The sequence below is a fragment of the Bison bison genome, unplaced genomic scaffold (genome assembly GCF_000754665.1).
Source record: "Bison bison bison isolate TAMUID 2011002044 unplaced genomic scaffold, Bison_UMD1.0 scf7180017864042, whole genome shotgun sequence".
Classification (NCBI taxonomy): Eukaryota; Metazoa; Chordata; class Mammalia; order Artiodactyla; family Bovidae; genus Bison; species Bison bison.
The window spans coordinates 1,813,828-1,826,057 of record NW_011494614.1 but is presented as its reverse complement, the minus strand read 5'-3'; the positions used below and the strand labels follow the sequence as shown (position 1 = coordinate 1,826,057).

Sequence of the window (12,230 nt, the reverse complement as noted above, 5' to 3'; positions counted from 1 at the left end):
TTGAAGTTCTTTTTTGTACAGTTCTTCTGTGTATTCTTGCCACCTCTTCTTAATATCTTCTGCTTCTGTAAGGTCCATACCATTTCTTTCCTTCATTGTGCCCATCTTTGCATGAAATGTTCCCTTGGTATCTCTAATTTTCTTGAAGAGATCTCTAGTCTTTCTCAATCTGTTGTTTTCCTCTATTTCTTTGCATTGATAGCTGAAGAAGGCTTTATCTCTCCTTGCTATTCTTTGGAATTCTGCATTCAGATGCTTATATTTTTCCTTTTCTCTCTGCTTTTTGCTTCTCTTCTTTTCAAAGCTATTTGTAAGGCCTCCCCAGGCACCCATTTTGCTTTTTTGCATGTCTTTTCCATGGGGATGGTCTTGATCCCTGTCTCCTGTACAATGTCATGAACGTCCATCCATAGTTCATCAGGTACTCTGTCTATCAGATCTAGTCCCTTAAATCTATTTCTCACTTCCACTGTACTCTTTTACATATAATTAATTGCTAAATTATGTTTTACAAAAGAGCCTATAAGAAATGGATGGGAGAAAAACAAAGAGATTTAACAATCAGACAAGAAAAAGAAAGAAAAGGAATCCAGATTGGAAAAGAAGAAGTAAAACTCTGTTTGCAGATGACATGATCCTCTACATAGAAAACCCTGAAGATACCACCAGAAAATTATTAGAGCTAATCAATGAGTATAGTAAAGTTATAGGATATAAAATTAAAACACAGAAATCCTTTGCATTACTATAAACTAACAATGAGAAAACAGAGAAATTAAGGGAACAATCCCATTCACCATTTCAATGAGAAGAATAAAATACTTAGGAATAAATTTACCTAAGAAACAAAAGACCTATACATAGAAAACTATAAAACACTGATGAAAGAAATCAAAGATGATATATACAGATGGATAAATATACCATGTTTGTGGATTGTAAGAATCAATATCATGAAAATGAGTATACTACCCAAAGCAATCTAAAGACTCAGTGCAATCCCTAACAAGCTACCAATGGTATTTTTCACAGAACTAGAAAAAATAATTTCACAATTTGTATGGAAACAAAAACCTGGAATAGCCAAAGCAATCCTCAAAAAGAAGAATGGACTGGAGGAATCAATCTGCCTGACTTCAGACTATTCTGCAAAGCTACAATCATCAAGACAGTATGGTACTGTCACAAAGACAGAAATATAGATAAATGGAACAAAACAAAAAGCCCAGAGATAAATCCATGCACCTATGGACACCTAATCTTTGACAAAGGAGGCAAAAATATACAATGGAGAAAAAACAATCTCTTTAACAAGTGGTGCTGGGAAAACTGGTCAACCACCTGTAAAAAATGAAACTAGAACACTTGCTAACACTATACACAAAAATAAACTCAAAACGGATTAAAGATCTAAATGTAAGACCAGAATCTATAAAACTCCTACAGGAAAACATAGGTAGAACACTCTGACATAAATCACAGCATGATCCTCTATGATCCACCTCCCACAATAATGGAAATAAAAGCAAAAATAAACAAATGTGACCTAATTAAACTTAAAAGCTTTTGCACATTGAAGAAAACAGGGTGAAAATGCAGCCTTCAGAGTGGGAGAAAATAATAGCAAATGAAACAATTGACAAAGAATTAATTTCAAAAATATACAAGCAGCTTATGCAGCTCAATACCAGAAAAATAAACAACCCAATCAAAAAGTGGGCCAAAGAACTAAACAGACATGTCTCCAAAGAAGATATAGAGATGGCTAACAAACATATGAAAAGATGCTCAACATCACTCATTATCAGATAAACGCAAATCAAAACCAAAATGAGGTACTATCTCATGCCAGTCAGAAAGACTGCCATCAAAAAGTCTCCAAATAACAAATGCTGTAGAGGGTGTGAAGAAAAGGGAACCCTCTTACACTGTTGGTGGGAATGCAAACTAGTATAGCCACTATGGAGAAGAATGGAAATTCCTTAAAAAACTGGATATAGAACTGCCACATGATCCAGCAATCCCACTGCTGGGCATACACACCAAGGAAACCAGAATTGAAAGAGACATCTGTATCCCAATGTTCATTGCAACACTGTTCACAATAGCTAGGACATGGAAGCAACCTAGTTGTCCATTGACTAATGGATAAGGAAGTTGTGGTACATATACACAATCGAATATTATTCAGCTATTAAACACACACACACATACATTTGAGTCAGTTCTAATGAGGTGGATGAAACTGGAGCCTATTATAGAGTGAAGTAAGTCAGAAAGAAAAACACCATGCAGTATATTAACACATATATATAGAATTTAGAAAGATGGTAATGACAACCCTATATGCAAGACAGCAAAAGAGACACAGATGTAAAGAACAGACTTTTGGACTATGTGGAAGAAGGAGATGGTGAGATGATTTGAAAGAATAGCACTGAAACATGTACATTACCATATGTAAAACAGATGACCAATGCAAGTTCAATGCATGAAGCAGGGCATTCCAAGCTGGTGCCCTGGGACAACCCAGAGGGTTGTGGTGGGGAGGGAGGTGAGAAGGGGTTTCAGGATGGGGGGACACTTGCACACCTGTGGCTGATTCATGTTGATATATGTCAAAAACCACCACAATATTTTAAAATTATCAGCCTCTAATTAAAATTAATTTAAAAAACAAAATTAAATTGAAAAAAAGAAAGGAAAGGTTCTCTGATAGAAATAACTTGACCAAACTTAAAAAATAATATTTACTTGAGGAATAATGAATCATAAATACTCTGCTTGTCCGCATAGTACAGGCTTGAAGTAGAAATTTCAGCATATTAACATTTCTAAATAGCTCTAAAATACTACTGATTTCAAATAAAAACGCACATGCACACTTCCCAGATGGCTCAGTTTAGAATCCGCCTGCCAAGCAGAAGAGGCTGATTTGATTCCTGGGTCAGAAGATTTCCTGGAGAAGGAACTGTCAACCCACTCCAGTATCTTGTCTGGAAAATTCCATGAACACAAGAGCCTGGCAGGCTGCAGTCCTTGTGGTTGCAAAGACTCAGACTGAGGAGTTGAGCCTGTACACACATAGAAGCAAAAATCCTTAACAAAATATTAAATAACATTCCCTGATGTTGAAAAATGACAATCCATTATTATCAATTGAGTTCTGCCCCAGAAATGCAAGATTAGTACACTATTTGTAAATCAATGTAATTCATGATACTAATACAGAAAGAAAAATTATATATGCTCATCCTAATATACAATTATAATAACAGATGCAGAAAAACAATTTGGCTTAACTCATCACCTATTCTTGATAAAAAAAAAAACCTCTGCAAACTTATAATAAAAAGAAACTTCTTTAATCTGATAAAGGATATCTACAAAAAAAATCATATTTAATAGTGAAAGACTGAATGCTTCGTCCTAAGGCAAGGATGTCTGCTCTCTACTCAACAGAATTCTGGGAAGTCCCAGTCAGGGCACTAAGGCAGAGAAAGAAAATGTCACACAGGCTGGAAAGAAAAGGATAACAGTTTCTCTGTCTCTATTTCCAGTCAACACAATTATCTAAGCAAATATTATGGGATTTACCAAAAACCTTAAAAAACAAATAAGCATGTTCAGTCTGAACAAAATATACAAGTGAATATACATAAGAAACATCATTTCAAATGTAGCAATAAACAAAAGGAAATCAAAATTTAAAAAAGTATCAATTTTAACAGCACCAAAATTAAATTTTTAGTTATATAACAATATACATATAGAGTCTTTATCTGCTGAATACTGATGGGAAAACACTGATGGAAGAAATTAAAGACCTAATTAAATTGAGAAATATTCATAAACTGATCAGAGACAATATTGTTGAACTGACAGCTCTTTCTGAATTGGTTTACAGAGTCAACAAATTTCAGACAAAAAGCTCATCAGAATTTTTAGTCACTACTAAAAATTATGATTAATGGTGATTAATTATAATGATAAAAGCAATTTTGGTAATTAAGAAAGGTTGGTGGACTCCTACAACCTGGTTCCAAGACTACTGAGAAGCTAAAGTAATCAAAACCGTGTAGCATTGCTGAAAAGCTGGACTCACAGATCAAGGGAAGAAAAAGGAGTCGGTTCAAAAATAAACCAACACAGGGACGTCCCTGGTGGTCCACTGGAATCTGCCTTCCAGTGCAGGGGACACAGGTTCTATCCCTGGTCTGGGAACTAAGATCCCACATGCCTCGGAGCAACTAACCCTGTGTGCCACAAGTAGAGTCTGTGCACCACAAGAAAAGATCGTACATGACATGACGAAAATTCTGCATGCCACAACTAAGACTGACAGGGTAAAATAAATAAATATTTTTAATAAAAAGGAAAAAAATAATACAACTATGTCCAATTTATTTTTGACACAGATACAAGGCAATTCGATGAAGAAAGGTAGTAAGTGTTTCAACAAATGATTATGGAACAACTGGACATCCATATGCAAAAAGAATGTACTTTGACCAATTCCTGACACATTATATAGAGATTAACTCATAATGGATCCACTGAGCAGTGTGTGCTCAGTGTCCAACTCTTTACAACCCCATGGACTGTAGCCTGCCAGGCACTGTTATCCATGAAAATTTCCAGACAAGAATGGGTTGCCATTTCCTACTTCAGGGGATCTTCCTGACCCAGGGACTGAATCTGTGTCTCTGGCGTCTCCTGCATTGGCAGACAGATTCTTTACCACTGAGCCACCTGGAAAGCCCAATGAATCCAGTACCTAAATGTAAAATGAAAAACTGCAAACCTCTCAGAAGACGTGATAGGAGAAAATCAGTGATCTTAGATTAGGTAAAAAGTTCTTAGATACAATGTTAAAGAAGGAAAGCTTTACTTTTTGGAAAGCTAAATTGGACTTCAATGACATGTAAAAGTTTTTGCTGTGTAACTTAAGACAACAAGAAGAAAAGTCCCAGACTGGGAGAAAATATTTACAAACTAAGTATCTGCTAAAAGAATACACAGGAAAACTATACAAAAAAGGTCTTAATGACCCAGATCACCATGATAGTATGGTCACTCACCTAGACCCTGACATCCTGGAGTCTGAAGTCAAGTGGGCCTTAGGAAGCATTACTACAATCAAGGCTTGTGGAGTTATGGAATTCCAGCTGAGCTATTTAAAATCCTAGAAGATGATGCTGTGAAAGTGCTGAACTCAATATGCCAGCAAATTTGGAAAACTCAGCAGTGGCCACTGGACTCGAAAATATCAGTTTTAATTCCAATCCCAAAGAAGGGCAGTGCCAAAGAATGTACAAATTACCATACAATTGCTCTCATTTCACATGCTAGCAAAGTAATGCTCAAAATCCTTCAAGCTAGGCTTCACCAGTATGTGAATCTAGAACTTCTAGATGAACAAGTTGGATATAGATAAGCAGAGGAACCAGAGGTCAAACTGCCAACATTCACTGGACCACAGAGAAAGCAAGAGAATTCCAGAAAAATATCTGCCTCTACTTCATTGATTACTCAAAAGCCTTTGACTGTGTAGATCACAACAAACAAAAATTCTTAAAGAGATGGGAATCCCAGACCACCTTACCTGTCTCCTGAGAAATAGGTATTTGAATCAAGAAACAACAGTTAGAACCTTACACTGAACAAGTGACAGGTTCAAAATTGAGAAAAGTGTATGATAAGGCTGTATGTTGTCACCCTGTTTATTTAACTTATATGCAGAGTACATCATGTGAAATGCTGGGCTGAATGAATTACAATCTGGTATCAAGATTGCCAAGAAATGTCAGCAACATCAGATATGCAGATGATATCACTCTTATGGAAGAAAGTGAAGAGGAACTAAAGAGCCTCTTGATAAGGGTGAAAAAGAAGAGTGAAAAATTGACTTAAAGTTCAGCATTCAAAAACTAAGATCATGTCATCATGTCCCATTCTTCATGGCAAATGGATGGGGGAAAAGTAGAAGCAGTGACAGAGTTTATATTTTTGGCCTCCAAAATCATTGCACAGGTGACTGCAGCCATAAAAATTGCTTGCTCCTTGGAAGGAAAGCTATGACAAACCTAGACAGCATATTAAAAAACAAAGATATCACTTTGCAAACAAAGTGACATAGCTATAGTCAAAGTTATGGTTTCTCCATTTGTAATGTATAGATGTGAGAGTTGGACCATAGAGAAGGCTGAGCACCAAAGAAGTGATGTCTTCAAACTGTGGTGCTGGAGAAGACTCTTTAGAGTTCCATGGACTGCAAGGAGATCAAACCAGTCAATCCTAAAGGAAATCAAAATCATTGGAAGGACTGATGCTGAAGCTGAAGCTCTAATACATTGGCCACCTGATGCAAAGAACCGACTCATTGGAAAAGATCATGGCTCTGGGAAAGACTGAAAGCCCAAAAGGAGAAGAGGGGCACAGAGCATAAGATGGTTGAAGTGAAATGAAGTGAAGTCACTCAGTCATGTCCGACTCTTTGCAACCCCATGGACTGTAGCCTACCAGGGTCCTCCCATGGGATAGCATCACTAACTCAACGGACGAGAATCTGAGCAAACTGGAAGAGAGTGAAGAAAGCCTGGTGTGCTGTAGTTGATGGGTTTGCAAAAAGTCTGACACAACTTAGCACTGAACAACAACAACAAATGACTTGTATCCCCAATAGGAAGAACTCTGTATAGTTAAAAAGAGCAAAACAAAGAACCAATCTTTCAAAATGGAGGAAAAATTAAACATGCATGTCACCACAAAAACATGGAATAAGATATAAATATATGAAACAATACTCAATACTTGTAATCACAAAGGAAATGCAAATGTGTACCACAATCAAATATTTTGAAACAATAATAAAATTACTCTTAAAAAATTGAAAATATTAAGTGTAGAAAAGACACAGAACAACTAAAACTTTCACGTTTTGCTGGTCTGAATGCCAAATTGTACTGGCTCTTTAAGACCCAGAGGGATGGTACGGGGAGGGAGGAGGGAGGAGTGTTCGGGATGGGGAGCGCGTGTATACCTGTGGCAGATTCATGTTGATATATGGCAAAACCAATGCAATATTGTAAAGTTAAAAAATAAAATAAAATGTGAAAAAAAAGAGACAGACCCAAAACAAACAAACAAACAAATAGGCAATTTGCTATATGTTAAATACACATTTATAATATTACTCAAAACATCTAATTCTAGGTATTTACCTGGTAGAAATTAAAATTTTTGCTCTTTCAAAATCCTGTATATGAGTGCTTTACCAGCTTTATTCATATCCACTCCAGTGGGAACAACCCAAATATCTTTCAACTGTTTATTTGGGATAAACCATGATACATCCAGCTTCCCTTGTGGCTCAACTGGTAAAGAATCTGCCTGCAATGCAGGAGACCTGGGTTCAATCCCTGGTTTGGGAAGACCCTGGAGAAGGGAAAAGCTACCCACTCCAATATTCTGGCCTGGAGAATTCCATGGATTGTATAGTCCATGGGGTGGCAAAGAGTCGGACATGACTGTCTTTCACTTTCACTTTCATGATACAACCACATAAGGGAATACTACACAGCTTTAGAAAGGATTGAACTTGTGATACTCTCAATGCATAGATTACTTTAGAATATATCTTTCTTTTTATTTATTTTATTTTTGGCTGTGCTGGGTTTCTGTTGCTGTGTAGGCTTTCTTTAGTTGCAGTGAGTATGGGCTACTATAGTTGCAGTGTAAGGGCTTGTGGTGGCTTCTCTTGTTGAAGAGAACGGCCTATGAAGTGCATGTGGAATCTTCTCGGACCAGGGATCAAACCCGTGTCTCCTGCATTGGCAGGTGAATTTTTAACCACTGAACCACATGGAAGTCTCTCAAATGTATTATGTTTAGTGAAATCCATTAAGCTGGACTCACAATTCCCATGCAGTATAAACCCATCTGGGCTTCCGAGGTGGCTCATGGGTAAAGAACTCACCTGCAATGTAGGAGACACAGGAGACACAGAGAGGATCCCTGGGAGGAGAAAATCCCATGGAGGGGGGCATGGCAACCCACTCCAGTGTTCTTGTCTGGAGAATCCCATGGACAGAGGAGACTAGCAGGCTACAGTCCATAGGGTCTCAAAGAGTCAGAAACGGCTGAAGTGACTGAATACACACACACACACGCACACACACACACAGATACACAAACATGAACCCATTTATGATATTTCAAAAACACAAAGTGTACAGGCATACAATGATCAGCAGTTACCAGATGTTTAGGGTGTGGAAGTGTTTACTAAAAAGGGAAGCATGAGGTGATTTGGGGGGTTATGTTTTCATGTTTGATTTTGGTGCTGGTTACATGAATCTCTACCTATATTAAATGACATAGGACTGTATAACCAATAGGCTGACTTTTAATTTGGCGTAATGTTGAAGGAAAGTAGAGTCTGAATATAGACTGTTTGGTTTGAATCTCAATTCTAAAAATTATTACCTATGTGTCTTTGGTTTTCTTATTCCCTGTGCCTCATTTTCCTCATTTATAAAAAGAATAACTATAGTGACATCTTCAAAGTGCAGTTGTAAGTGTTAAATAACAGTTTTAAGGAAATTAAAGCATGAAAGGATACATCATAAGTGCCCAATAAATTTTAGTTTTTTTTTCATTATCAATATATGTGAAAAACACTCTTAAATATTTTCATTGCTGGTTGAAGATAATCATAGTGAAGATAATTTCCATTTAGCAGATAATTATCACTTTAAAATGAACTCTACTTAATGCACTGTGGTGACCTGAATGGGAAGGAAGTCCAAAAAGGAGGGGATATATATATATGTAAATGGATTAATTTTTCTGTACAGTAGAAACTAACACAATATTGTAAAGCAATGATACTCTAATAAAAATTAATTTAAAAAATTAACTTTTTTAGGGTGTGGCCCCTCATTTCTGATTGTTCTGATGATGGGAGTAGATGCTTACTAGATTTCTACTGAACAAACACCAGCTACCATTTTAGACATCACTACATGCTGTCTTGGAAAACATGCCCTCTTACTCTCATAGTAATGCTGCAATTTGTTTATAGATTTCTCACTTTGCAGTTGAAGAACTTGAGCCACAGAAAAATGAAGTAGACTCTTTTAAGATCTGGATTTCAAGTTCATGCTCTGTCTTCTACTTTCAGTCAGTTCAGTACAGTTGAGTCACTCAGTCATGTCCGACTCTTCATGACCCCATGAATTGCAGCACGCCAGGCCTCCCTGTCCATCACCAACTCCCGGAGTTCACTCAAACTCACGTCCATTGAGTCGGTGATACCATCCAGCCATCTGATCCCCTGTCGTCCCCTTCTCCTCCTGCCCCCAATCCCTCCCAGCATCAGAGTCTTTTCCAATGAGTCAACTCTTCGCATGAGGTGGCCAAAGTACAAGAGTTTCAGCTTTAGCATCATTTCTTCCAAAGAACACCCAGGGCTGATCTCCTTTAGAATGGACTGGTTGGACCTCCTTGCAGTCCAAGGGACTCTCAAGAGTCTTCTCCAACACCATAGTTCAAAAGCATCAATTCTTAGGCGCTCAGCTTTCTTCACAGTCCAACTCTCACATCCATACATGACCACTGGAAAAACAATAGCCTTGACTAGACAGACATTTGTTGGCAAAGTAATGTCTCTGCTTTTGAAATGCTATCTAGGTTGGTCATAACTTTCCTTCCAAGGAGTAAGCGTCTTTTAATTTCATGGCTGCAGTCACCATCTGCAGTGATTTGGGAGCCCCCAAAAATAAAGTCTGACACTGTTTCCACTGTTTCCCCATCTATTTCCCATGAAGTGATGGGACCAGATGCCATGATCTTCGTTTTCTGAATGTTTAGCTTTAAGCCAACTTTTTCACTCTCCTCTTTCACTTTCATCAAGAGGCTTTTTAGTTCCTCTTCACTTTCTGCCATAAGGGTGGTGTCATCTGCGTATCTGAGGTTACTGATATTTCTTCCGGTAATCTTGATTCCAGCTTGTGCTTCTTCCAGCCCAGTGTTTCTCATGATATGCAGCCAATAATATGAATGTCTAACTCTGTAGTCTTGTTTTTCCACATTATTTTATCAAGAATTGTTGCACATTATAAAATTTACTTATGACAATAACAAAGTGATTATCACTTGAGCAATTAGAAGCTGATTGCTAAAATAATTGCATGTATATATAAGCAAATACAAAAGCCATTTCTATTTTACATATGCAATATTTTAATTCTGTTTTGCATTTGATAAACTAGAAGTTGAATTCTACAGTTGCATGGTTTCAGAATGTACTAACATTGATGAGGCAGGGCAGTAAATTAGCATTCGTTACTCTGAAGTTTAAAGCTATAGAAGCTCTTCAGACAATAACATGGCAGTTTCTCTGTAGGGCTGGCACTTGCTCATTTTTCTCTCTAATTCAGTGAATGAAAAGGTGGAGCATTCACAATAAAAGGGAACACTGAGGGCAACAGATCATTCAGCACACTTTTAACTTTAGACAGGAGATACCTTGGGATCTAGTTTGACAGATCTGTCATCTCCTCTAGGTAGCACACTAGACAAGCACTTCCCTGGTACCATGCACCGCTCTCCCTTCTCTGATCATTTATTGTCTGTTGATGCATTGTCCCTCAAACTTCCTATTGTTCACATATTTATAAGGCCTCCAGTTAGCAGCATGCTTTGATAGAGAGCCTGATACTTTCAGTGAGGTAGATCTTAGTTCAAATTCTAGTATTGTCACAAAAAAATCTAAAATGTAGCAATATAGTATTGAAGATAGACAAAAGCAGTGGTTTTCAAGGTATGGTCTTAGAATTCTTGTGGGTCTCTGAGAGATATTCAGGAAATGATACTTCCTGCCTTTTTTAAAAGTCCAATTTCCTCATGAGCATGTAGTGGAATTTTCTAGAAGCTACATGACATGTAATATTGCAACAGGTTAAATGCAAAAGTAGATGGTGACTCCAGCTCTCTTCCATAAAGTGAGACATAAATGAGATTTACAAAAATGGAAAACAATATCACTATTATTTATTTTAACTTCTAATAGGCTTGTTATATTAACATCATTATCATTATTAAGTTCATTGATTTCTTTCTCTCTCTCTTTTTTTTTCCACACTGTGGGGCATGCAGGACCTAAGTTCTGCTACCAGGAATTGTACATAGGCCCCCTGCAATAGAAGTGTGGAACCTTAACCACTAGACTACCAGGGAATTGTTATCTAATGAGGTCAGTTTCTAATGCAAATACTAATAACTATAACCCACATTAAAAAAGTTCATTTAGTCTCAATATTTAAAAGGTATAGAGTTCTGAAACTAAAAACTTTAAAAATGACTGATAGAGACACTAAACCAATACAGGTACTAAATGTACATCAAAATATAAAAACATAATCAGTATACATGAGTAAGTTTAAGAAAATACATGGTTAGTTTTTCTCAGGAATATAAAATATAAATTGCTTTAAAATCCCTTCAATTTTCCACTTAAATAATATTATTTCTTTTATTCTTGGCACAGTATATTTTGCATTTATTTTACCAGCAAAATTTTATCTCCCATGTTTTATACAGATTCAATAGAGTTTATAATGATTTATCAAATTAAACAGATTAATAATATTTGAATGATCTATCTTAAAAAAGTCATTTTCAAAATACTAATTACAAGAAACTTTACATGTGCTTGTAACAAGGAATCCCAATTCCCTGGAAAAAAAAAAAAATTACCACAAGTGAAGTAGTTTTTATAGCAGCATCCATGATCCTTACTTTCCATGGTTCTTCAATGTTTTCTGGGATTGGTGTAAAAATATAAAAAGCACAAAGAATACAAGTCAGTCCAAAGCACAGAGCTTTGTACCCCATGATATTCTTTTCACAACCTCTGGATAGTGATGATACAATGTCCCTGTATATATACTAAAACGCTAAGTAGTAGGACAAAGGTACATGACAGAGTCTCTCAAGTAATCTGACTGTGTTAACCATGCTGACCTAAAATTCAGTTCCAAGATTAACAATGACCAGTTGTAACTGGTTCAACAGTTACACACACACTGTATCTGAAACACAGTTCACAATATGTCTCATCAAACATGCAGACAGAATAGTGAAGAATTTAGAACGTTGGCAGAAGCTCTTTCATCCTGTGACACTATCATTGACTCAGCACAATAAATTTTACTATGAGTCTAAAC

At 36.7% G+C, this 12,230-nt stretch overlaps 1 protein-coding gene across 1 annotated transcript in view; it reads right to left on the bottom strand.

Annotated features, from left to right (window-relative positions):
• The window catches only part of LOC104985298 (arylacetamide deacetylase-like 2), a 26,507-nt gene extending 14,609 nt beyond the window's left edge, over nt 1-11,898 (bottom strand). Inside the window, exon 1 of the mRNA XM_010835389.1 lies at nt 11,761-11,898. Coding sequence (XP_010833691.1) covers nt 11,761-11,898 — 138 coding nt within the window. The remainder of the gene's footprint in view (nt 1-11,760) is intronic.
• Between the last annotated feature and the right edge of the window lie 332 nt (nt 11,899-12,230).